A 27,286-nucleotide genomic window follows, 5' to 3' on the forward strand; every position below is an offset into this window, starting at 1 on the left:
GTGTCTGTGTATGTGCAGTGCTATCGACAAACGCGTTGAGATTGTGCGTGTCGTGCTTCTGCATCACTGCCAGTGCTAAATTAAAACGGAACTTTATAGCAGGCAAATACTCTTAAACGCAATATCAGGATTATTGTGCTGTCATTCGGATCCATCCGGCTACTTGTCTGTATGTATGTTGAATTTCTTTCGGACCGCACGTAGCCAATCTTGCTGATCAATCTATATGATTTAAAAGTATCGCAAGGAAGAACGTTCCAGACGGCCGCGGAAGTACATATGACGGTGCGCGATGCGGCGACCGATGGAATTGTTGGAAATCCCAATTGGGGGGGGGTGGTGAGTGGTGGGGTGGTGGGGTAGAGGGGGGGGTTGGCATCACCTTGTGCGTCTCGATGAGGGTGCAGAGGGCCTCCTCGTCATCCGGCAACGTCCCGTGGAAGCGCAGCGTCTGCTCGGCCTCCGCCAGCCACTCAAGCAGCGAGTGGACGGCCGCGTGGAACTCCTCCGCCTTGGGGGTGGGGGGTTGCGAGAGCGAGCGAGCACGGGGCACGCGCGCGTGTAAACACGGGGCACGCGCCGCGCAGCATGGTGTAGCACCTCCGATTAGCGCGGTTGGCTACGTACGTAGCATCGCGTAGCGTGGTGTGACGTCGTGTTATGGTGCAGCACAGTGTGGCGCGGCGCGACGCGATGCGGCACGGTCTGGCGTGGCGGCGACGTGGCATGTTGCGGGACAACAGCGTGGCAAAGTGCGGCGCGGGTGTGGCACGGTGTAGCACGGCGCGGGTGTGGCACAGTGTAGCACGGCGCGGGTGTGGCACGGAGCGGCCCCGGCGCAGTGTGACGCGGGTGTGACGTGGGCGTGACGCGGGTGTGACGTGGGTGTGACGCGGGTGTGACGTGGGTGTGGCGCGGGTGTGACGTGGGTGTGACGCGGGTGTGACGTGGGTGTGGCGCGGCATGGGGCACCTGCTTGAGTGCCACCTCGAGGCGCGCCTGCTTGGTGACGGACAGGCGGCACACGCTGTCCCAGCGGGTGCCCAGCTCCGCCATCTGCACCTTCACCCAGGTGGCGTCGTCCCGCGACGACTCGGCCAGGTCGCGTGCCGAGCGGCGCAGGGCGGCCACGCCACCGCTCCGCTTGCCCAGCTCTTTCTGGAACACCTGCGGCGGTGCGGGGGGAGGGGGGAGATACAACAACACAGCACGAAAGAAGTTCAACGTACGTACGGAGCAACATGGATTCTTCACCGTCCGCGTCTCAACACGGATGGCGGCGTCGAGACGCTGTACGGAAGCACTGCGCTTGTTACGTTTCCAAAGAGACGCGGCCCAATATCTCTATGCGAGTCTGAGTTTCCACGTGAGCCTACGGGTGTCTGTGCGAGTAATTACAATACAGTTACGTATGCGGCAGCGGCTGTGCCTCTCTGAGACAAGTTCAAAACTTCAGAGGTGTAGCCCGCGAGCGAGGTTACATCACTTCCTATGATGTCAGTTCCTGCTGAGCCACTTCCTTCCATGCCGACCCTCCACCCCGCCCACCCTCACCGCGCCCCTCCCCCGGCCCGCACCCTTGCCCACCTTGTGCGAGTCGATGAGATTGAGCACGAGGTCCAGGTCCCCGTGAACGGGCTGGTCCTCGGCGAGCTGCGGCTCCACGCGGTACAGCCAGTCGACCAGAGCCTGCAGGGCGTCGGCAAACTGCCCCGAGAAGAGCAGAGCCTCCTCCAGCTTGTTTTGCCTGTGAGAGGGGGGGGCGCGGGGGGGGGGGGGTCGGGGGAGGTCACGTGGGCATTACTAAACTAGACGGATGATGATGATATCAATGATGATCATCTTTATGATGATGATAAAACTATTTTAAACTGTATTTATATTATATTTATATTCTTGGTTCTTTCGGTAAAGTCACGTGGAAGGGAAACAGCACCTTTTTCAAATTTTCTTGCTGTGGTTGTCACACCTGATGATGATTGCTTGCGTTGCAGTCGAAACGTCGTGAGAATTTTATTGTTTTATATTTTTATTATTTTATTGTTTCCCTTCTACGTGACTTTCCCGAAAGAACCAAGATTATGAATCCCTGCAGTCACGAAAGCTTTAAATTAAAATTTATATTACCACTGAGCTATATAGCTGTATTTTTTCCGAACGACCTGTTCACAGATGATAGCTCAACGAAGTGGCTTATCATCATGTGGAAATTTATAGCAGCAGCCAAATACTCTTAACGCACATTGATTTTATATGTGCAGGGGGAAAGTGCCTTATCATTACGTGTAAATGTTTCGCAGTAGCCACATTCTCTAAACGCGTGACGTTGATTCTTAATGTGGAGAGAAAAATCGGAGTACCCAGAGAAAAATCCACGCGACCACGGAGGAGACAGACATCCAAACTCCAAATATACAGGTGTCAGGGTCGGGATGGAACACACGACGTCCTGTATACCAGGCGAGGGAGTTAACATCTCCTGGCCACCGTGGCTGGCACCCCCTCCCAGAGCGCCCGCAACTGAGTAAAAATGCGACGATTGCAGTCCCTTACTCACAGCACGTGACCTATCCCGGGCGGTGTGTCGCGGGCGGCGCTTTCGCTCACCTCTCCACGGACTTGCCGCACACGGTGTCCCAGCGGTCGCGCAGCTCGCTGAGCATGTCGTCCAGCCGCTGCTTGTCGTCCTCCTGGGTGGCGCGCTCGCGCATCAGCCTGCCGCCGCGTGCCGTCCCGTCGTACGCCGGCTGCTTCCCGCCCAGCGCCCTCTGGAACTCCTGCAGCGCCCGCGATAGTGGGGCGATCGGAGGAAAGGGAAACGCCGCGTTCGCCGTGACGCTTTCTCCAAGGCGTTTGTTCTTCGGTGTTTGTTTGGCTGGAAGCTACGTCGCCGCCTGCCGAGCCGCGTGGCGATACGCGTGGCGGCGATACGCGTGGTGGCGTCGCGGAGAGGCGAGGTGCACGCGTGGCGAGTGACATCATTGCCTTGGCCGAAGAGGCGTGTACATTCAGTGCTGGACGTTTATATTTCTCTATTTTTTTTGGCTGTTTTTTTTTATCGGGTAAGTCGTGCATAGGAATGCAACCCTAGACTAAAATGTAATTTACCCTACACTAAAATGTAATCAAACTAGAAGCGGATACATTCTGTAAATTATTTTATGATTTTACGGTTTTTTCCATAATTTCATCAACAAAAATGTTTCATTCTAACATCTCATCGAATCGAAACGCTTGATGACATTTTCAAATTCATCATCCGGATCTGGCTGTGCCACCTCTGCCCACCTTGTGCTTGGAGAGTTGGCACTTGATTTTGCCGGGGTCATTGGCGATGTCCAGCTCCGTGTCCAGGTTCCGCTCCGCCTCTTCCAGCCAGCCCATCAGCCCACTCCACGACTCGTGAAACTGAAAGTCGCGCAACCACCGAATTACAATTACGACCAAGATCAGCAGGCACCGTGAGATGTTAACTACCTCGCCGAGTATACAGGACATCGTGGGTTCGATCCTGACCCTGATGCATGGATTTTTTTCCAGGTCCTCCGGTTTTTTCCCCTACACATTCAGAGACACGTTTAGAGTATTTGGCTGCTACTATCAATTTCCAAAAAATAATAAGCCACGTCATTGGGACATCATTTGTGTGGCCAGGTCGCTTCTAAAAAAAAAAAGCTATATTGTTCAGTGGGCCGTACCTGGTCAAATACTTAAGAGTCATGCGTCACTTGCACCACTGCCACATGCAGCAGAAAGAGGAATGCTTTCAAGTCGGTGCAGTGTTTTTAAGCGATGAAAATACTTAGTTAGAAATAATACCACTGATGCGAAAAAAGGAGGTAGGATGTTAACACGAAAGAGATACATTTCAAGAACGTGTGAATACCTTTACGCACTGTTTAGCTTTGAAGTGTTGTTTATTCCCATTTGCTTGCATTGCCGACATGTACATGGTATTTGTCTGCGATCACTTCCTCACTGAGTGATTAAGTGATTCTGTTTGTATTTTATTATCAAAAATTCCTGTTTGTTCCGGCTGCTCAAGACACACTGTGTGGGAGATGCGGTATAAATAATAAATGATGCTGATACTTAAGCTCATAATGCTATTTACTTGACACGTGCATGTACACGAATGAAAAGTCAGCGATTTCCTGTTCAAATCAGCATTGAGGCAGTGCCCATCTCCGAGCCAGTCGTGCAAATTCCACATTCGTATGGCAGGTGACGAGTCCATGCATTCGACAATTGCTGTTGACTTCCCAACAAAGTCAACTGCAAGCGGAGACCCCCAACACATCGACAGTGGCGGGACGACGGGGGTGGGGGTAGGGGGGTAGGCACAGGATTTGAACTCACAACCATTTTCATTTGCGAGCCGCTCGTTCTCTCTCTCTCTCTCACGCCAAGCCACCAGGCCGCTCTGACATGCACACGGACGAGGCCGGCTACGGACGGGGCCAGCAACGGCCGAGGCCGGCTACAGAGCTCCACCGAACCCCCCACGGCGATGTCGGCCCGCGGGCTGGCGCCGTCACCTGCTTGGCGCGCTTGCGCGCGTCCTCAAGCGCGCGGCTGCGCTCGAGGGAGCGCTGCGCCACCTTGTCCCAGCGCGCCGACACGCTGAGCAGGAGGTTGCGGATGAGGGCGCCGTCCTGCTTGGGCGCGGCGAGCTTGAGCTGCGCGCCGGCTCGCTCCAGCTCCACCAGCGCCTCGCGCCGCCCGTTCAGCTCCGTCACGAAGATCTGGGGGAGCGGCGGCGCAGTCCGGGAGAAATTAAATAGGAAACGTGAGCGACGGCGACGACGAATTCGTGCGGTCGATGGAGAGCAGCTGTTAGGGATTCAGCTCGAAGTGGTTCAGCCGTTCACAGATGCTTTATCTGAGACTTGGTCAATTGCTGATACACTCATTTGCTCACCCATTCACCCACATATTCACCCACCCACAAACTTATCCACGCACTCAACCACGCACTCAGTCATTCACCCATCTACCCACCCACCCATCTAGTCATTCACCAATCACCTTCAAATTTTTATTTGGAGCAGAGCAAAGTTCTACGCTCCATGGTTTGGTGTCTGTAGCCGCAGTCGCACTATTTTCCACTTGCGGAATAATTGTGATGATGATTTCGAATGAGTACTCACTGCAAAGAGCAGGCAACTGCTAACAGGCAGAGACCACACGCTGCCCACTAATCATCCTTCTCGCCTTACCGCTGAGAGGCAACAACCAACAGCGCCTTCTGTTTTCGTTGGCCCAACGAAAAAAACGGATGGCACCGCTCAGGCTAAAACCATCCGCCGCCCACCGCTAGCAGGCCAACGATCGGCCCCCCCGTCCAGCGCGAGCTGCAGGCGCCGCCCGTCCGTGCGGGCCCCACCTTGTGCTCATCGACCTGGAAGAGCGCCGTGTCGAGCACGAGGCTCGGGGCCGTGGCCGTGCCGATGGTTCGCTCGGCCGCCGTAAGCCACACGATGAACTCCTGCAGAGAGTTGTGGAACTCTGTCGCCACGGAGACCGCCTCCTCCAGCTTGGCCTGGTCCACGGCGCGGAGGGAGACGTCACGAGAGAGAGAGAGAGGGTAAGATGGTGAGGCTGGTGATGGTGATGATGAGGCCAATGATGACAATGGTGAAACTAATGACGATGAGCCTGATGACGGAGATGATGGCGACGATGGGACGGTGATAACAATACGTCCCGTTACGCACGTACGGTGTTTTGAGCAGTGCCGGCCCATTTCTACCACCGCATATGTTTCGAGAGATGCATGAACAAACACAGAGAGACACACGCAGACGAACACACGCACGCGATACGCAGGCAACGCGCGCCGGTGCCTGCCCACGCGCACGAGCCCGCACCTTCCTATCGTTGAGCTTGGCGCGCACGCAGTCCCAGCGCTGCTGCAGGGCGCGCAGGCCCTGCTGGGCGCCGTTGCACGGCGGCGGCGGCGGCGGCGGCGGCGCGGCCCCCTCCTCGCCGGTGTCCTGCAGCTGGCGCCCACGCTCCAGCAGGTCGTAGTACGGGGCCTCGCGCGCCTCCATCTCCCGGCACAACTCCTGCGGGCGACCACCCCCCCGCGCCGGCGAGCCCGTCACGTCACCGCACGCACGCGCGGCCGCCGCCGTTCGCCACTAAGTGGCGGTGATGTCACCACGGCGCTTGTGCAGGGCTGCGTGGACTTCAAGGCCGCGCGAAGTGTCGAACGCCCGCTGAGTAGGTGGTCACGGGACAGAGCCAGGTGCCGCGGGTCGACTGACCGAGATGACTGGCAGATGTAGCACCTGTGCCCCCTACTGTGCCGAATTGCTGTGTTTTTAGCCGCCCGGCACCCCGCTCATTGTTCCGCAGAGACAAGGCAAAGATCCCCCGTGTAGCCTTCACATACTGTTGGGGTAAGCGCTGTTAGTGAGCACCTATGAGGGCCGGCACGACAAACGAGGGGGTGGGTGGCCAGCACCACCACGCTCGGCCGCCTTTGTCTCCCGAGTGGTGATATTTACACACCGCACCAGGCATTCGTTTGAAGATGAGTCGACCTAGGGGAGGCCCAGGACCAATTCAGATAATCGTCACTTGTGTTGGCGGTGAGCAGGAATCGAACTCGGGTCGCCGGGTTTGTCGTGCGGCACACCAACTCATGCTACCGCTCCCCACTCCCAACAGCGTTTACACACACACACACACAAAGACAAAGATCCCCTGTTTAGCGTTAACACACTGTTGGGGCGAGTGATGTTCACGAGCGCCTGTGAAGGCCAGCACGGCACACACGAGGGGGGTGGGTGGCCAGCACCACGCCCGGCCGCCGTTGTCACTCGCACACACGCCCACACATGTACATACGCACACACACGTACATACGCACACACGCACACATACGTACCCACGCACACACACGTACACACGCACACGCACGTACACACACGCACATACACACGCAACAACAACAACAACAACCGCCATTCGCCACTAAGTGGCGGTGACGTCACCACGACGCTTGTGCCAGGCTATGTGCACCTTAAGGCCACGTAAAGTGTCGAACGCCCGCTGGCAGGAGGTCACGGGGCAGACCCAGGTGCCACGGGTCGACTGACTGAGATGACTGGCTGATGCACCACCTGTGCCCCCTACTGTGGCAACCTGCTGTGCTTTAGCCACCCGGCGCTCTGCTCGTTGTTGTGAGCGTCGCTCCTCCGCCCTCCGTTGTTGTTGGAGGGCGACTGCCTCCAACTGCCCAGTAGCGTCCTTCACGAGCCTCCTCCACAGAGGCCGATCTTGACACCGCTGGAACCAGTCATTGGCAAGTCCACTCAGCTCCACGTCCTCCTGTACCACATCACTCCATCTCTTCTCTAGCCCGTGCCGCGCCCGCTTAGCCCCCTCAATCCGGCCGAACAAAAGCTGTTTCGGCATGCGGTGGCTGGGCATGAGGGCTACATGACCCAGCCATCGCAGCCTTCCCCGCCGGAGGAGCTCACCGATGGGACCCTACCCAGATATTTCAAGGATTTGTGAGCTCCTCACACAATCCAGTCTGGTTAAACCCAGGATGGATCGTAGGCAGGCCAGCCTAAATGTTTCTAACCGGTGAAGATGTTCCATTAGGGGGGTCCACGTTTCGCAAGCGTAGAGAAGGGAGGGAATGACCGTGACCGAGAAGACCTGAAGCTTAGTGCGAAGCGACAGACCAGGTAGCTTCCACACAGCGTTACGCAACCGATGAAAAGATATTACCGCTCGACTGATTCGGAGTGAGACCTCTGCTGTTAAACTGGAGCCGGTCATAAGCACACTGCCCAGGTATGGGAAACTCTCCACTCACTCCACAACTGCCCCATCACCGATTGGGAGTTGTGGGGGTGGAGTGTCCGATGGTACAAAATACCCAGGCAGGTGCTTAGTTTTGGTGGGGCTGATGGTAAGGCCCCACCTCTTAGTGGCACGCTCCAGTCTCAGCAGCAGCGTCTCCAACTCCTCCTCTGAATGAGCAGCTATTACCAAATCATCAGCATACATAACATGGTTGAGCAATAGGGAGCCATCCCTTGACCGCACCCGGGCATCGATCAGCCTCCCATTATATCTGTACCATATGGAGATTCCCCCGGTACAGCTATTGAAGGCTTCACGAACTACGTGGTCAAAATAGATGTTAAATAATGTGGGAGCCAGAGGACATCCCTGTCGCACCCCAAGGTGTACAGGGAATGGCTCTGACTCCCGACCACGTAGTTTTACCCGGGCCCGCTCACCATCATGAAGGTCCTTAATGATCGTGAGCAGAGGGTCAGGTACTCCAAAAGCACGAAGAACAACCCAGAGCCCAGGCCTACTGATGGTATCATAGGCCTTGACCAGGTCAATAAAGCAGAGATGTAGGTCTTGTTGGAATTCCCTACACCTCTGCTGTAGCAGACGGACAGAAAATATGGCATCTGTGTAGGACCGCCCTTTCCTGAAACCGCATTGGGGCTCCGCAAGCCTCTCCTCAGCGTGCCTGGCAAGGCGATGCTGAATAATCCTTGTCAGGACCTTTCCCGGCACACTGAGGAGTGAAATGCCCCTGTAGTTGTTACAGTCTGGGCGGTCCCCCTTCTTAAAAAGGGGGACCACCAGGGCATCCTTCCAATCCTGCGGAACCCGTCCAGTGGTCCAGAATGTTGTTATGATGTCATATAGGGCAGTCTGTGCACAAACGCCACCCTCCCTCAGCATTTCGCTTGGGAGATCATCTCTGCCCGCTGCCTTTCCTGGTCTCAGACTCCGGATCGCCTTCAGTACTTCCTCAACAGATGGCACCTCAGCCAGACACTCACAGGGGGTGACTCCATCCAATATTTGAGGCACCGCAGCCTCAGCAGGGTCATCCTCACTTTGTGCCACGATGTTTTCCTGGCTGAGGGGTTTTCCCTCTCCCAGGACCTCACAGAAATGCTCAGCAAATCTGCAAACCTGTTCCTGGGGGTCGGAGATTGGATAACCGTTTTTTCCCCTAATGATTGTAATAGGTGTGGCGCTGCAGGTTACTTTTTTGATGGAGTTAAATAGAGATTTGTGATCACGGGCCACTGAGGCACACTCCATCTCCTCAGCAACCCGCGACCACCACCCATCCTTGCAGCACCTCACGGCTCTCCGAACCTCCGAGCGAAGGCTGCGGTAAGCCTCCTCATTCTCTGACGTGGGATTCTGTAGCCGATGACAGTGGGCCTGTCGCTTTTTCTCAACCATCCTGAACACCTCCTCTGTCAGCCAGGGTCTCTGGGGAGGTCTGGACCGCGTACCCAAAGCAGCCATTGCAGCTGCATAAGTCACAGTCCTAAACCTCGCCCATTTACCCTCGACATCAGGAGGAGTCGGGGACGATGCCAATCCCAGCCGCAAGCGATGATGAAATTCTCGCTTGCAACTTTCATCGGATAACTGAGACCAGGCCACTTTAGGTCGGAATGGGGTCCTGGGTGTACACCCACCACCGGAGTGGAAGAATGGCAGGCGCATCTTACAGATGACTAGTCGATGGTCAGAGGGCAGATCAGCTCCACGGTAGGTCCTGCTGTCAAGGACATGGGCTCGCATCCGCTGGTCCGTCACTAAGTAGTCCAGCAGATCTTCTTGCACACACACACACACACACGCGCGTACACACGCGCGTACACACGCGCGTACACACGCGCGTACACACGCACCCACAGACGCGCTACGTCCACCAGCGAAACCTCCACACGGCGCCACCGGCGCTGCTCGCTCGTTTACCAGGTGGGCGTTGAGCTGCTCGCGCGCTGTCTCCGGCAGGCCACCCGGGGGTCGCGCCATCGCCATCTGACCATCCAGGCGCGCCAGCCACGACATCAGGCCTTGCACCTCTCCCTGAAAGCCTTGGGCCTGTAGAGGCAGAAGGGAAGGTTGTAGGGGGGTGGTGGTGGGGAGAGGGGAGGGGGGAACGATCGATTCAGATTATGGTTTCATTCTTCGATATATTTCACTCGACGTGACACCCTCGGACTATAGTTTAAAAAAATAACAACATCTCACTGCTTTTCCAATGTGATCACGTGCGAAAAGTCTGCCATCTAGCAGCGGCATCTATAAATATAAACGTGCGAGAATTATGCTTTTTTTATTACCGAAATTGCACTTACCCATGTTACAGCATTGTCAAAAGTCTCGTTACTTATTTCAATGGTCTTGTATAAAAATTACAGCCTAATTATTATGAGAGTTGGCGTTCGCCATTTGTCACGGGCGAGTATCGTCTGCAGTGGTTTCACAGCGATGATGCCTCGTGCTTTCTACCCAATTAAGTAATTTGTGAGGAATTACGATATTTTTTTGGGCAAATTTGGACCGTGACACCGCCACACAGGGGCCCCACCTCCCTTTAAAACAACGTCACGGAATCTGCGAACGTTCACCGTGAAGTGCACGACGCTTCAACACTTGTTTTTATTATTTTATTTTTACCAGGTAACACCCACTGAGCCAAGATAGCTCGTTTTCAGAAGCGACCTGGCCGCAGACGATGATAGCTCAACGAAGTGGCTTGCCGCGTGGAATTTTCCAGCAGCCAAATCATACGAACGCAAGTGGATTCTCAAAGTGGAGGGGAAAAAACCGGAGGATCCCGAAGAAAAAATCCACGCGACCACAGGGAGAGAGTCACGCAAACTCCAAATATACAACAGCAGGCGTCAGGTTCGGGATCGAACCCACCATCTCCTCCATACCAGGCGAGGTAGTTAACGTCTCGCCACCGTGGCGCCGCACGCACGCAGTGTTAACCAGGGCGGTCGCTGGGGCTACAACCGCGAACCTCCGCAACGAGTGTCAACAACGACGGCGCAGCAACAGATGCTCGCCCTCGCGAGCAGCGCGGACGTCACCTGCTTGAGGGCGGCCTCCAGCTGGCGCTGCCTCTCCTCCGTGTGCTTCAGCACGGCCTCCCAGCGGCGGCCCAGGTTGCCGAGCCGGCCCCGCAAGGCGCTCGCCTCCTCGCCGTCCGCCTGCCGCACCAGCCGGCCGCCGGCCTCGCTCACGCTCTCCACCGTGGACTTGTGCGCCAGCACGTCATTCCGCAAGACCTGCCGGGGTGTGCGGGGGAGGTGGGGAGGGGGAGAGGATGCACCCTCGCCGCGTTTGTATGCGTGGTGCAATTCTTTCCCTCCCACTAACGATTTGCAGAAATAATAAGCCACTTCATTGGGAGGCGCAGGGGAAGGAGAACAAACTAAACGCAAAAAAGCATTTCTAAAGACATGAGCGGCAAGTAAGCGAGCGAGTGGGTGGGTGAGCGAGTTGGTGAGTGAGTGGGCGAGTGAGTAAGTGAACAAGCAGGTGGGTGAGTGAGCGAGTGAGTGGGTGAGGAGAGTTGGTTTGTGAGTGGGTGAGCAAGTAAGCGAGCAAGTAAGCGAGCAAGTGAGTGGGTGAGCGAGCGAGCGAGTGGGTGAGCGAGCGATTGGGTGAGTGAGCGAGTGAGTGGGTGGATGAGCAAGCTAGTGAGTGAGTGAGCGAGCGGGTGAGCGAGTGAGCGAGCGAGTGAGTGGGTGAGCGAGCGATTGGGTGAGTGAGCGAGTGAGTGGGTGGATGAGCAAGCTAGTGAGTGAGTGAGTGAGCGAGTGGGTGACCGAGCGAGCTAGTGAGTGAGTGAGTGAGCGAGCGGGTGAGCGAGCGAGCGAGCGAGTGAGTGGGTGAGCGAGTGGGTGAGCGAGTGAGTGGGTGAGCGAGCGGGTGAGCGAGTGAGTGAGCGAGTGAGTGGGTGAGCGAGTGGGTGAGCAAGTCGGTGACCGAGCGAGCTAGTGAGTGAGTGAGTGAGCGAGCGGGTGAGCGAGCGAGCGAGCGAGTGAGTGGGTGAGCGAGTGGGTGAGCGAGTGAGTGGGTGAGCGAGCGGGTGAGCGAGTGAGTGAGCGAGTGAGTGGGTGAGCGAGTGGGCGACTGGCGCTGCGCTTACGTGGTGCTTCGCTAGCTCAATCTCGATGTGCCGGGGGTCTCCGGTCGCCGTGCGTTGCTCGGCCAGGAGCTGCTCCGTGTGGCCCAGCCAGGCAAGCACCTCGGAGAGGGCGTGCTGGAACTGGCCCAGCGCCAGCAGCGACGCCTCCAGCTTGTGCTGCAGCACCACGACAACAACAGAGCAGAGAGATGTTAACTACCTCACAGGTCGGTGGGGGTGGGGATGTGGGATGTGGGGGGGCGGGGGCGGTCACGATTGTCTTGGCCTTCGTTACCACGATAATCAGAATTAAAATATTTATCCTGGAGAAATCCGATGAGCTATGAAGCTCTTTTTCACAGGTGTCCAGTAGGAGAGGGTAAGAAAGTTACAACACAGATGTCCAATTGGGTCGGTGGGGGGATGTGGGACGCGGGAAGCGGAGGTCACATTTATCTTGGTCTTCGTCACCGCGATGATCAGAATCGGATCATTTATTTATCCTGGAGAAATCCGATGAGCTATGAAGCTCTTTTCCACGGGCGGTGGTGTCGGGGCAGGGGGGGGTGAGTCTCATGCGGCTGCCACCGACTGCAGCCAGCGGGCGGCACCTGTCGCGTGACGATCTTGCCGTCGAGTGAGTCCCACCGACGTCGCAGCTCGACCAGGGGAGACCTTAGCACTTCCTGCTGCGGGGGATCCTCGCAGCGCCGCAGCAGCAGCTCGCCCTGGTGTGTCAGCCGCTCCATCTCCATCTGCTGGCCGTACGCCTCCGCCTTGAACGCCTGCGTGCGGGGAGGGAGACGCGGGCCGGAGGGAGCGAACGGTGTGTCAGAGCGACGGGAGCGCGGATCATGTCGGAGTGGCGTGCGCGGAGACGCTGGCCATCGAACAAACATGGTCGACGCATCGCGTGACTCCCGCTCTGAGAATTGAAAATGTCGATCTGATCTATCATGCGACAGACATTTATCAGCGGCATGGCATGTAGAAAAGTGTAATACTCCTCGTGGTCACTTGAAGGGATCTCAGAAGTAGTTCTGTGATATCTCATTCCGCGGGCCGCCCTCTAACATTGGTTGATGCACTGCTCTGCGAGAGTTCCGAATATACAGACACACATCAGCGTAACAACATGACGCCGATAGCCCACGTGGAATAAAATCGTAAAAAAAGACAAAACGAAAACTCTAGGTGGCTGTGTGACCTGTCGATTAACGCGCAGTTCTCCGAGCCAGTTCGCACTGCATCCGACGGTTCCACAGCAGCAAGACTTACAGCTTTCCCAACAGACCTACAGGTATTCTTAGCTCTTTCGGTAAAGTCACGTTGAAGGGAGACAATAAAATATTAATATATATATAAAACAATACAAATTCTCACGACGTTTCGACCATAACACAAACGGTCGTCATCAGGTGTATGATGACGACCGTTTGTGTTATGGTCGAAACGTCGTGAGAATTTTTATTGTTTTATATATATTTTATTATTTTATTGTCTCCCTTCAACGTGACTTTACCGAAAGAGCTAAGAATATGAATTACTGCAGTCACGAAAAGCTTTAAATCAAAATTTAGACCTACAGGTGTCGTACCACCAGTCGGTCGCAGATCGTTTGTCTCAGGGAATTACCAAAGCGCGCATCATGCCCGAAAGTGGACATCAAAGGAGTCCTCACCTTGAGCTCCTCCATCTGCCGCTTGACGCTCTCGAGATCGGTGCCCACTGGCGGCATGGCTGCCAGCTTTGCCTCCGCCATGTCCAGCCAGTCGAACATGCCCTGTGCACACAAACGCGCTTCGTTCAGTTGCCGTTTCATCGTCACGGTGCAGCAACCACTCGCTGGCTCGCTCGCTCGCGCCACCGCTGGCAGAAAGGCCTCCACTCGAGGGGATTGTGGCCTAACTCTCAAACCGTGGCCACACGCTTTACTCCGTCACGCGCGGACCTGCCGACTGGCTGCGGCATAACCGCTTACAATGCTGGGGAGATTGAACTTATGACCTCTGGATTGCAATGCCAGTGTGCTACCCACGACATCAACGACATCCATTGACAAGGGTAGTTTTATTATTATCTATGGGTATAAAGATACTAACTGGGGTTGAAGGAGTGGCACAGTGCTTAAAGTGCTCTACTGCTTTTTGCGTGCTGTGAACCCGGCAAGCTGAGAATCAAATCCCGACTACGGCGAGTGACTTCGGAACTTGTCCTGCGCCTCCTCCTTTACAAACTCACCCTGCCGAGCATGGTCAAGTTCGGTCAAATAGCCCCCGTGACCGACACGGCACAGGGGAAACTTGTATCCAGCAATGGATTGATCGTGGCTGATGGTGGTTATGATGATGCATTTCCTTATCGATGCCTGGTATCAATTTTAGACAGATGGTATCAACAGGTATCAACGGGTCGTACTTTGGACATCTATGAAAACTACTGGACATCTGTAAAAAAGAGCTTCACAGCTCATCGGATTTCTCCAGCATAAATAAATATTTTTATTTCGTTTTCGTCGTCGCTACATCTCTGTTTCACAGGAGACATTTACGCGACCTTTCCCAATATCAAACAACGAACGAAGGTGGTGGAATTATGTAATATATATGTGTAAGATATGGGCTGCAAGGCATCTTGGGTATATAATCCCACGATTTCTTTGCACGCCCTCCTGGGCGCGTGGACGAGTGGCGAGGGTGGGGGAGCCTCCCACCTGCAGCGCATCCTGAAATTGGATGGTGGCCTGCATGGCGTCATCCAGCCGCTCCATTCGTTCCCTCCACGTGCGGTTGACGGTCTCCCACAGGCTGTTCAGCTGAGAACGAGAACACACACGAAACATTTCCATGAAGACGCAAAGACCCCCCTCCCGCAGTAGCCTTTAACGGACTGTTAGCGAGCGCCTATTAAGGCCGGCACGGCACGTGAAGAGGGTGTGGTGTGGACAGCACCACGCGCGGTTGTCTTTTTTTCCCCGAGGGCCGAGGTTTACACACCGCACCAGTTACTCATTTGACGCTGGGTCGACCTAGGGGAGCCCCAGCTTCGGTTCAGATACATACGTCGCTGATGGTGGCCGCGAGCGGGAATTGTACTCGGGTCCCTGGGTTCTTGCCACACTCCACTACCGCTCCCCACACGTACACACACCCACACACATATATCCATTCACGCACACAGAGAAACATAGAACATGTGTACTGTGGCCGACATTCATTCATTTAGAAATATATAATGGGACTCTTGCACTTTCAACCAGTTTGTGAAGTTGGTTAATATTTTGTAAGTCTCAATAGTGCTCACCCCGACCGCATCTCACAAACCAATTGCTGAATGGTCCTGCATCTACGCTCCAATCTCAACCCGCACTGACCAGCGTGGTAAAAGACGATTCAAACAACACTCACAATCTGCACAGCGTGTAGAGGTCCCGCGCCTCCGATGAGCACGGTTGGCTACGTACGGTGCGAAAGAAGTTCAACGTACACACGCTGTTCGTGGACATCCCACTAGCCAAGGTGGTTCAGCGGCTCAGTGAGCGGCTCAACGTGGGAAGATGTCGAGCTCAAAACCTGGTGGGGGATTGTTGACTCAGCCCATCATCCCTTGGGGGTTGATAACATTAGTACCACTTTGTGTGTGTGAAAGTCAGCTATGGTCGTCCTGTAGATAGACTCACCCCCAGCCAACGTACTGTGGAATTTCCGCAGCTGGCTCGGGGGCCACAAACGGCACAGGTGAGCACTGTTGCAATGCAAGCACGTACACACGCGCACACACACGCACGTACACGTACGTACGAGTTACAGGTCTCACCTCGTCGATGCTTTTCTTCACCTCAGGCTTGTCGGGGTCGCCGCAGGCCGCCATGAGCTCGCAGCCCACTCCACCCAGGGTGTCCAGCTCGGCCTGCAGGCCGTCCGAGTCTTCCTTCAGGGCCTGGCGGGGGCCGAGGGTGGCGGTGCGTGAGGCAAAGGGAGAGAGAGAGCCCCGGGCGGCGGGGCGATGAGAGGCGACGGCTGTTTGAAATTTGGCGCTCGTTTTTTATCGACGCCGTGCGGACGTCGTGGGCGAGTTGACTCCCTGCCGCGGACTCAGGGTAAGTCTACAACCGCCATTCGCCACTAAGTGGCGGTGACGTCACCACGACGCTTGTGCCAGGACAAGTCACACGCTCGATGACATCCATACGGTGATCACGTCATGTTCGAGTTATCCGTATCACGTTGATTACAGCGCAAGCAAGATTGCATCGCAAGTGTTATCATTACAAGTCGTGCGGTGGTTAGCGTGTGCTGAACATTCACAAGGTGTAAGATGCATATGGTGACCATGACAATGTGGCTAACAGTGGTGATGACAATGGCTAAAATCATGATTAATGATGATGATTATGATGATGATGATGTAGATAATCACGTGCAGGATGGTAAATGATTGCAATGACAATGATAAAGATTGTGATGACATAATAGAGGTTTTTTGGGGTTAGATCGCGTAAATATGGAAATGTGTCGTTAAAACCCGCCACCACCCGACACAGCCAACCAGTAAGGGTTGTCACGAAAAAACAGAACGTGGCCAGTTCGTCACTAGTGCAGCACGACTTAAAGCTAATCAAGCACCACTTAAAGACTGTGCTGACGTTGAATGAAACCATGACAACGATGGCGAGCGTGATACGGGAAGATCGCGTTCATGAGGATGAAGTGACGACAACCGTGACAACAACAACGACGACGACGACAACAACAACAACGACGACAACAACTTTACCTGCATCGCCTCCTGCTGGAGTTTGATGAGCGAGGGGTCGAGGGCGGGGTCGCCGAGGTCGCGCAGCGCGTCGTGGGCGTCGCGCAGCGTCGCCGCCAGGGCCGCGTGGTCGTACCAGAAGCGCTCCGACAGCTCCAGCACGTCCAGGAGGTGTCCCTCGCGCTCCTCCGCACGCGCCGCGATGTCGCCCCACAGGAACACCAAGCGGTCCATGCGCTCCTGTACGCCTGGTGGGGCGGGGTGGTGGTGGGGAGGGTCCGCAGGGGGTTGCAGGTGGGGTGCGGGGGGGTGGGAGAGTGGAGGCAGTGGTGGTGGAGGGGGGGGTGGAAGGGAGAAGAGGGAGCGGGCAGATAGAGGCGAGGATCGCGATGATTCGCGGCGACGTTCTCCGCGAATCGACGATTTGGAGGCCAAGATTCGGTTGCGGGTGGCCAGGTACCACTATATCTGGACATCAGTGAAAAAGAGCTTCATAGCCCATCGGATTCCTCTAATGCAAATACATATTCTCATGTTTATATATATTTATTACACCTAACCGGAATGGGCAGAACGACGCGTGGCATCGTGAGCGTGAGAATCGAAGTGGAATCCTCGAATCGTTACACGCCAGGCGTAGGTTCGTGCAAAGCGAAACGAGATTAGAAATGTGCCTCCCGCATTCGCCAAGCGAGGCTGCATTCGGATGCCTGACCTAATGTTCACAACTGTCTTTAACGTGTCATTTTTTAATAATAGGCTTTTTTCCACTTTTTTCTGGCAACAAAACTGAAACCTTTTTTTTTTACAAGGATCCATGTCTGCATTAACCACAATACCTGCAGTCAAAATGCAAACAAAAAACATACTATGATAATATATGCATTGTCCTTGGTGTGGACCAATCAGTTTGAAGGACAATGCATATATTATCATAGTATGTTTTTTGTTTGCATTTTGACTGCAGGTATTGTGGTTAATGTAGACATGAATCCTTGTAAAAAAAGGTTTCAGTTTTGTTGCCAGAAAAAAGGGGAAAAACCCTATTATTATATTTTGGTACTGGCAAAAGAGGTCTAATGATGTTAAATTTTTCGTTCATTGACAAAGATCACACCAGGAAAATGCCACCTTTCGAAATATAACTTCTCTCGCGAGAAACGCGGAGAGCTAGTCGCACTCCTGCGTCCAACCACACCCCCGCACCCCTTCTGCAGTTTAAATCGAATCGCAACGCAGCCAACGGTGGTGCGAGGCTCTCGCGCCTAACCTGGGACGCGCCGACCTCGGTAAATTCAGCCTCAGTTAATGTGTCTGACAGCTGACACCACCGAGTCACCACCCCTGAACCTCGGTGGAAATGGACCGCCGTGACGTATTTCTCATCGCCTATGTTTAGAAAGGTTGACTCATAAAAGTAGTTTTTTTCTGTTTTATTATTATTGTTGCCCGTGGCTGTGGGACGCTTCGACTGAGCTGCCCCTTGCGAGAGACAAGTCCAATGTATTTAAGGCCACTGCATTACAATCCCATATAATCCATACGGTGCCATATGATAATTACGCAATAGATGATAACGATTCTGATCAGCGCAACGATGAACACCCAAGGCAAAGACGAGACCCACATCCCTCCACCGCCACCAAACCCCACCCCCCCCCCACCCCCCCCCCCACCCCCACCTCTCGCGGCGAACCCCTCCTCGGACGACACGGACGCCGTCCTCTGCCGCCCGCCCTCCGGCGGCGGCGGCGGCGCGTCGAGGGCGAGCGAGCGGGCGACGAGCTCCTCGCCGCGCGCCCGCAGCGCCTTGAACGACGGCTCCAGCTTGTCGAGCTCGGTGGCGACGGCGCGGTTGTCCGACAGGTGGTCGCGCAGCTTCTCCGTCTCGGCGGGCACGGGCGGCGGCGAGCGCAGCCGCTCCGAGATCCGCTCGAGCGCCTCCAGCATCGGCTCGATCTTCTCGTGGAACTGCGCGGTCGCGGGGCAAAGCACCCGGGCGTAAATCTCACGGAGCACCGCGGCTGCCCTCCCCCCCACCCACGTTGTGTGTGTGCGCGTCACCTGACGGCCGCGCTTTCACAGAATCATGCTACAAGAGGCTGCTGTGTCGCGCACGCCAACGGAGGGCGCACTTTTCCACGCGCGCTCTGCGGCGAGATCGGCGCTCGTCGCATGACAAAGGCGTTTCGACACTGCAGAGCTGGAATTTACACGAATGCAAGTGTATAGCCTCTAAGTTTTTTTCATAAAAAGACCCTTTTTTTGTTGTTGAAGTTCTTAGTGACTCATTAAAAACCTGACACCCCGGCTTCATCACGGAGAGCTGAAACCTGGATTCGAACCGAGGACCTCAGCGTTAACCATCGAACAAAGACGTGCTTCTGGAACGCTCTTCATTTCCGATATTGCGAAGCCACCGAAGCTATACACTTTCGAATAATCTAGATTGAAAACTAATTTCTTGAGGAACTGATTTTTGCGTTTAGTTTGTTGTACTTCCCTCGTACTGTGCGAAAGAAGTTCAACGAACACACATGGACTCGCATTTCAAACACTGACGTTGATAAAAAAAAACCGAAAAAAACACTGCAAATAGTGCCAATGACTCAACAGAACCAACGCTATCCAGTTCGGCAATATCACCTGGCAAGCTCAGCCGTGAGCTGTGAAATGTAAATATAATTCAAGCACGCGTTTATTTGCTTTAGTTTTGAATCTCGTGACGGTGTTTGGACGACGGCAGATTGGGAGTGAGCCAGGGTGAAATTGAAAGCAGGACCCCCCCCCCCCCCCCGTCACTTCAACACTCGGCTCTTGAGAAGAGAGGCTGACAGCGGCGGTGGGAGGATGAGTGAAGTTAAGACTTGTTGGGTCCTCTGCTGCCATACTCGCCACACGTTCAGCCGGCAGGACTTAATTAATGCCGATGACGACGACTCGCAGAGTAAGCAATCCAAATTCTCACCGCATTTCAAGACACTGTACGGAACAATGGCACACGGGCATCCTGGGGAAATGATGCACAACTGAGTTATTTATTTGTTTTGTAGAGAGCGTGCAAGGGCCGGTCAGTCGCAGTCAGAAAAAAATAGGAATGTCTCGAGCCTGGACTTGAACAGGGCACGGATGACTGGGGGATTGAGTTCCAGGAGCAGCAAGATCAAATTCTGTCAAACACGAGAGGGCAAAGGGAATAAAGGCGGACGCATCCCTTCCATCCCTCCATCATTCCCATCCCTCCCTCTCATCCCTCCCTCCCTCCCTCCCATCCGTCCATCCCTCCCTCCCTCCCTCCACTCCCTCCACAACATCCCTCCCATCCCTCCCTCCCTCCCATCCGTCCATCCCTCCCATCCCTCCCTCCCTCCCTCCACTCCCTCCACAACATCCCATCCCTCCCATCCCTCCCTCCCTCCCTCCCATCCGTCCCTCCCTCCCTCCACTCCCTCCACAACATCCCATCCCTCCCTCCCTTCCTCCCTCCCTCCACTCCCTCCACAACATCCCATCCCTCCCTCCCTCCCTCCACTCCCTCCACAACATCCCATCCCTCCCATCCCTCCCTCCCTCCCATCCGTACATCCCTCCCATCCCTCCCATCCTTCCCTCCCTCTCCTCCTTCCTCCTCAACCCATCCCTCTCCCCTGCCCATCCCACCTGCGAGGAGAGCTCGACGGCCTCGTCGAGGGCTCGCGCCCGCTGGAGCACATCGTCGCGGATGGCGGCGTAGAGCTGCTCGCACGACGCCTGCTTGTCCCGCACCGCGCCGCCCTCGCCGGCGCTCAGCTCCGCCAGCCGGGGCCCGGTCTTGCGCAGCCGCTCCACGTGGGGCTTGTGCTCCGCGATCGTCTCGCGCAGGTGCTGCGCGTGCACGGGGCGAGCGTGCGTGCGTAGAGTTGCGGCGCGGGTGTGCGAGGGAGTGGGGCACACGTCCACGCAAAGACAAGAGGTCTGCTGTCAGCGGCGATGGCGTGGGTTGGCGTGGGCCTCGGTACAAGGAACGGAACGAGATGGACGATGTAATTTTTATGATGGTGGTAAAACTATTTAAACAATTTCATTTTACCTGGTAAGGGCCCACTTTGCTATAAATCTCTTTTTCTGAAGCGACCTGGCCACAAATGATAGCTCAACGACGTGGCTTATCACGTGCAAATATATCGCAGCCAAATATTTTAAACGCATGTGATTCTAAATATGAAGGGAAAAAAACCAGAGGACCTCCTCTATACCAGGCGAGGCAGTTAACATCTCGCCACCGCGGCGCCCCCCTGATGACAACAACAAGGTCGAAACCTCTCGAAGCCCTCCTTTGGGACACATTACGATGCTGATAATGACACTGCCAACAACGATACAAGCGGAACAAAATTGAGAAATAAAAGACCCAAGAAACATTTGAAACACGCACGACTTAAAAATAGAACACGTGCTTGCAGTCACGACGGCTTTTCAACCAGGCAGGTCCTATCGGCGTGGATGAAACAGGGGTCGTCAGGTCTATGCGACTTTTGCACACAAGAGGTCTCTCCCGTTTCACCGCACAACTCGGCCGATTATTCTCTCATTAATCAGCCCCGACACTGATTATGTCGCCGACATAAGCATCTCGCGTAGGCAAGCGGAATGGACACCACGACTTAAATATTCAATTTAATTAGCAGCGATCCTGCATTTCTGCATCAACCAACCTGCTGACCTTTATAAGGTTACGCGTGAAGAGAACACGACAGCAGATGTATGTTTTTGGCATTTACAACATACACACGCAAATCCATGCATGTGCAAAGACAAAGATCCCCCGTATAGCCTGAACAGACCGCTGGGGCAAGTGCCGGCACGGCACACGAGGAGGTGGAGTGGACAGCACCAGCCCCGGCCGCCTTTGTCTCCCTCGTGGTGATGTTTATACACCGCACCAGGTACCCATTTGAGGCTGAGTCGACCTAAGGGAGGCCCAGGACCGGTTCATATAATAGTCATTGGTGTTGGCTGTGAGCAGGAATCGAACTCGGGTCGCCGGGTACGTAGCGCAGTGCCGCTAACCACTACGTCACCGCACCCCGTACGGACGCGCACACATGCACGCACGCAGATGCGCACACGCACACAATGCACGCTGGCGTCTTTCAGAATGACAGCACTAACCGGAAACATAATCACATCCAGAATCACGGTGGGGATGAGACGCTTTCACAATCCACAAATTCCTTCCTTTGTTAGTCTTCTTGGGCTCCCTTGAAACTGCACTGGATTAACCCAGTGGCTCCCGGGGGGACGGGGGGGGCACAGAGGGCTCTGGGCTACCACCAAGAGGCCCAGCAGATGCTGCTATCTTGCAGCTGCAGGGGAATTGCGATGATGGGGCAGGGCCGTGCAAATACCGCGCGTCTCTCTGAGTGTCTCCGATTTGAATGTTCGAATCCCCACACCTGCACGGCGGTTGAAATGATGGGCAAGTTTGTTTCATCCCCCATCTGTGTTCCACACAACAGTATAACATGACTAAACTCACCTATTAACTATGTTAACTTAACCAGGTAAGGCCCACTGAGCGACCTGGCTATCACAAATAATAGCTCAACGAAGTGAGATTTATAGCAGCCAACATACTCCAAACGCATGTTCCTTCTAAATGTGTTGGGGAAAAACCGGAGGACCCGGAGAAAAATCCACGCGACCGTAGGGATAGAGACACGAAAGCTCCAAATATACAGCAGGCGTCAGGGTCGGGATCGAACCCACGACCTCCTGTATACCAGGCGATGTTGTTAACATCTCCTAGCCACCGCGGTGCCCCCTGAGTTCGTCAATTGGGACGATCGGCAGGTCCTGATGTGGGCGCTCCCACATCTTCCAAAATATCTGGCTAGCGTGGAAGAGCAGGCCAAAACACCCTCAAAAGCTATCTAGAGGGGGCTCTCTCTACAGCAGTGGTTCTTAACCTCTACTGCAGCCTCGCATACATTTGGTACTCAATCGTAAACAAATTTACGACATTAATAAATACATAGGGTTTGATCTTGATTTGAAGCTTTCGTGACTGCAGGAATTCATAGGGTTTGGTGAATACAAAGTAGTTGTACTTATGCGTCCGTGATGATTCACCTTCTAAAAATATCTGGCCACGTCTCGCACTCCCCCAGGAAAGGGCATCTCGCACTCCCTGAGGGTGCGTGCACCCCAAGGTTAAGAAACCACTGCTCTAGTGGGAGATACAGCACCTCAAGTAGAGGCCCTTCTGCAAGCCGTGACGTGAGTCAAGCAATTGCAGGTCTGAATCTTTTCCTTCCGAGATTAAGCGGGGAGCAAGCGGTGGTGTAGTGGTTCGCGCACTGAGCCACGGGAGTCTGATTCCCGGCCACGGCAAACCTCAGCGGTGAGTGACATCTGAACCGGGTCCTGGGCCCTCCCTTCGCTAAACCTTACTGGCCGGCATCGGATTGGGCCGGTCTTTATCCAACAATGGATTGACAAAGAGTTGTAGAAATAATATTGTTATATTTTTCTTAAACGGAGGCGCACAGAGGCCTTCTCTTGCAAAGGACACAACCGCGTTTTTTTTTTACTTTCTACATTACCATTATTACCGTAATTGGAACACATCGGAGAGAGCTCGTGTGCAGACGTCAGACAGATTCTCACATCGCGGTATCGGGAGGTGCGGTGGCGGCGTGGAAAATGTAAAGACACAAGCCACGGCAGTGCGACTGTGGCCATGCAACCCAAAACTATGGGACAAATCGTAAACCGCTGCGGTTTGCGCCCAGTCAACGGTGATGGAACAGCAAAACGACACGGACTGTCTCCCGAAGCCCTCTCGTCGCGGCGAGCGGACCTCGGACATTGGCATTTAGCCCCTGAACATATCGCTGCTGCCATCGTGGGAATAATAAAGTCAGTTGAGCTCACAGTGACTTGTTTTTATCATTGCCATTGTGTTCTGGTTTTACTGGCTCACAGATGGCCTCCTGGGAATCCCTTGGGGTATCCCTGCCCCCACGGAATCCTTCCTTCCAACCGTGACGGCATTATCAGACGACCACAAATATTTACAGAGGCGATCACGACGTTACCCGCCACGGCACCCAACCCCCATCCACCCAACCCCACCCTCCCTACTAATCCTGGCCTGTATTCTCAATTGAGTATTCCGTGACAGGGATGAATTTACTGTGTGAAGCACGGGCAACCTGCATACTCATTGGTTACGGATTCCAAATTGACAACAGCTGCCGTCATAGTACACTTGGTGGTGAAAAAAAATAAAATGTTTCAATTTCTGTGATTCTGTTACTTGCACACACACACACACAAAGCAGTGGGAACATTCGTCAATAACACTCTTAAAAACAAACGCAAATATAATAGGGAACGTTTCGGGCAAAGGCCCTTCTTAAGAGCACAACAGTTTGGGGTGCTTCTTATAATCCGGTAGATGTGTAAGCGTGTGCATAACCAGATGAACCCGGCTACCCAAGTTCGATTCCCGCTCATGGACAACATCAGTGACGATTATCTGAACCGTTCCCGAGCCTCCCCTAGGTCGATTCAGCCTTAAATTGGTACCTGGTGTGATGTATAAACATCGCCACTGGGGAGACAAAGGTGGCCCGGCTTGATTGCTAGCCAGCCACCCCCATGTGTGCCGTGCAGACCTTCATAGGTGCTCGCTAATAGCACTTTCCCCAACAATCTGTTAAGGTTATACGGGGGGGGGGGGGGTCTGTGTCTTGGAAAAATAGATAATATTCCCGTGCAACTTGATCTCTGTCAACCTCTCTTATCTTTTTCCCCTTCCACTTTACAAATCACCAACGGCTTCTCCAGGTTTTCCCCCATCACCACCGATGTGGTGTGAGTCAAAGACTTCAGTTTGTTTTCCTCTCTCTGGTGCACAAAGTCTGCCCCCTCTACGCTGATCCCTCGTGTGGTGCACTTGCGCTGGTACTCCTGCCCTCCGCGTGTGGAAGCAATTCACCTCCTCGAGCATCAGACGTTCGCAAGCTGGGATCTTCCGCCCATCTGCTTTCGCCGGCGGTCCAAGATTCACACGCGTGCATCGCGATCGGCCGATTCATCGTTTCACGAAAAACGCCTAATTACGTCGAATGCCCAAATAACCCACCCTCAATTTCCAACATTGCTCGGTGTTTCGCAAATCGGCCGCTTGTCCCGGAAAACGCGGCATACCAGTACAAGAAAATTATAAATCGGGAAAACCCAATGTTATAACGGTAACCCGAAGCAACAGCTGTGCCAAAAAAGTAGCCACAGAGGACGAACACTCGTGAAATATGGCTCACTCTCCATGCTGCAATTTGACAAAGGCCAATATGTACGCATGTATGTTGAACCTCTTTTGCACCGTACGTAGCCAACCGTGCTAATAATGGGAAGTCAAAAAATGGCAGGGCTTTACAGTGCAGTGGTATGCTTTGAAGGCATCGTTCGCCCAGCCGAGCGGAATGAGAAGAAATAGCCTTTTGTTTTCTGCACATTTTTCCATCTCGTTTGGCCGGGCGGTTCGAGGGTGCCGGAACGCAATGGCAGAACATGCCACGTATATAATTTCCAGCGCTTTTGACTCCGGCCTCGACGTAAATAAAAAGGACGACGATTCGCGAAAATAAATAACGGGAATGGAATTCGCGCTGCGTGTATTTATGTCAGCTCCGGTAAGCACGGTTGGCCATGTACGGCGCGAAAGAAGTTCAACGTACATACATCACGTGCGCTGCCGGGAAACGGCGTGGTTTGGCCAACGAGCGAGCTCCGGCAGAGTCCCATCGATCAGCAATTGTGGACCTCACTTAACAAGTCGCACTTTTTTTTAATAAACAACTCAACGTTGCTAAAGCAAAAGGAAGAAATATATCAATTTTGTCCATTGGGGCGCCGTGGTATATATTTTTTGTTAGGTCGCGCGGTAACTTTTCGAGTGTAAAAAAAAAAGCGAGAGATTATTTAAAAAAAATTCCCCACTTTGTGTGCGTGTTTTTTGTTCCATACAAAACCACGACAGTTGTTGCAGCTGTGAATCGTAAACACATTGCAGCATTCATTGGATCAAGTCGCCTAAGCAGCCGCGAGCTCTCCTGCTCAACACGCCACCACCTATATATATTTTTAAAATTTCACATTATTTCGTTCAGAGAATGCTGCGATCACTTCACACGTAAAGAAAAACTAGGGGAAAAAAAACAAAGACAAAGATTCTCCAGTATAGCCTTAACGGACTGTTTGGGCAAGTGCTGTTAGCGAGCAGCACCTACGAAGGCCGGCACGGCACACGAGGGGGGTGGGTGGCCAACACCACGCCCGACCACCTTTGTCTCCCCAGTGGCGATCTTTTTACACACCGCACCAGGTACTAATTTGAGGCTGAGCCGACCTAGGGGAGGCTCAGGACCAGTTAAGATAATTGTCAGCTGTGATGCGGGAAACGAACTCTGGTCGACGGGTTCGTAGCGCGGGGCGCTAACCGCTACACTTCACATACACACGCATGCGCACTTCAGCACTTATCACAAGTCTAGAGAGTGGATGGTGATTTCCTCTCTCGCGCTCTCTCTCACTCTATCTCTCTCTCACACTAAGTCGCCTTCTTATCGCTCTTCTATCACCACGGCTCCTGTTCCCGTGACATTCCTTGGTCGATTCCTCCACCCAAGTGGAGGATTCGGTCTATCAGAGTGACTTTTCCATCTCATCCATGCTGTCTTCCACCACCACACCACCACCACTAACTACCACAATACAGGTCCAAACACTTCTCTTCCTGCTTCTTACCTCGCACTGCTTAGCCTTCGGAATTCCCTACCATCGTCTCTTTGCTCAAGTTCTTAAAACCTTGCCCGACACAAGAACCGTATCCACCCTTATCTATTAAAAACTTTAAGAGCGGCCAATTGACCTTTTGGGCCTGTGCTCAGCAACCATGATTATGGCAAAAAAATAAGCAAAAAAAATTAGCAGCCATTAAAACTATTAAACTAAACAATTATAAAATGTTTTACCAGGTAAGGACCACTGAGCTCTATAGCTCTTTTTTTAAAGAATCGACCTGTCCACAAATGAGAGCTAAACAAAGTGGCTTATCATCATGTGGAAATTTATAGCAGCCAAATGCTCTAACACGGACGCTGATTCTTAAATGTGGAGGGAAAAACTGGAGGACCCGGAGAAAAATCTACGTGACTATGGGGAGAGAGAGACACACACGCAAACTCCAAATATACAGCAGGCGTAAGGGTCGGGATCGAGCCGACTACCTCCTGCATACCAGGCGAGGGAGTTAACATCTCGCCTCTGCGGCGCCAGCTGGTTCCAACTCTCAGCTGCCCTAGCAGTGGGCATCACTGGGGGCAAGTTCCCTCCGATCTGGGGCAGGGAGGGGGGGGGGAGACTTCCCTTGTGTCCTTGATGGCATCACGGGTCGAGGGTTCACAAAGGCGAGCTGGCAAGTCGCGAGGGGGCGGGGGGACTGCGATGGGAACGCTGGGGGAACTCTAAACTCCACTCCGCCAACAAGCTGCTCGGCCATGACCTAACATTTCCAGTGTGCGCCGCACATGCAGCTCCGGGGAC

The 27,286-nt window shown here is 54.0% G+C and overlaps 1 protein-coding gene across 1 annotated transcript in view; it reads right to left on the reverse strand.

The window, feature by feature from the left end:
• LOC116946707 (microtubule-actin cross-linking factor 1, isoforms 1/2/3/4-like) overlaps positions 1-27,286 on the reverse strand; it is a 340,281-nt gene that overhangs the window by 27,698 nt on the left and 285,297 nt on the right. Inside the window, exons 77-94 of the mRNA XM_076069967.1 lie at positions 20,354-20,557; positions 18,376-18,664; positions 16,715-16,941; positions 15,755-15,877; positions 14,652-14,753; positions 13,620-13,721; positions 12,550-12,723; positions 11,960-12,115; positions 10,896-11,093; positions 9,769-9,897; positions 5,871-6,068; positions 5,387-5,542; positions 4,539-4,745; positions 3,289-3,408; positions 2,608-2,777; positions 1,588-1,747; positions 973-1,167; positions 383-511 (exon numbers count right to left, since the gene is read on the reverse strand). Of these exons, the coding sequence (XP_075926082.1) occupies positions 383-511; positions 973-1,167; positions 1,588-1,747; positions 2,608-2,777; positions 3,289-3,408; positions 4,539-4,745; positions 5,387-5,542; positions 5,871-6,068; positions 9,769-9,897; positions 10,896-11,093; positions 11,960-12,115; positions 12,550-12,723; positions 13,620-13,721; positions 14,652-14,753; positions 15,755-15,877; positions 16,715-16,941; positions 18,376-18,664; positions 20,354-20,557 (3,039 nt within the window). The remainder of the gene's footprint in view (positions 1-382; positions 512-972; positions 1,168-1,587; positions 1,748-2,607; positions 2,778-3,288; positions 3,409-4,538; positions 4,746-5,386; positions 5,543-5,870; positions 6,069-9,768; positions 9,898-10,895; positions 11,094-11,959; positions 12,116-12,549; positions 12,724-13,619; positions 13,722-14,651; positions 14,754-15,754; positions 15,878-16,714; positions 16,942-18,375; positions 18,665-20,353; positions 20,558-27,286) is intronic.

This window comes from Petromyzon marinus, chromosome 27 (genome assembly GCF_048934315.1).
Source record: "Petromyzon marinus isolate PM22_M1 ecotype Great Lakes invasive population chromosome 27, UKy_Petmar_22M1.pri1.0, whole genome shotgun sequence".
Classification (NCBI taxonomy): domain Eukaryota; kingdom Metazoa; phylum Chordata; class Hyperoartia; order Petromyzontiformes; family Petromyzontidae; genus Petromyzon; species Petromyzon marinus.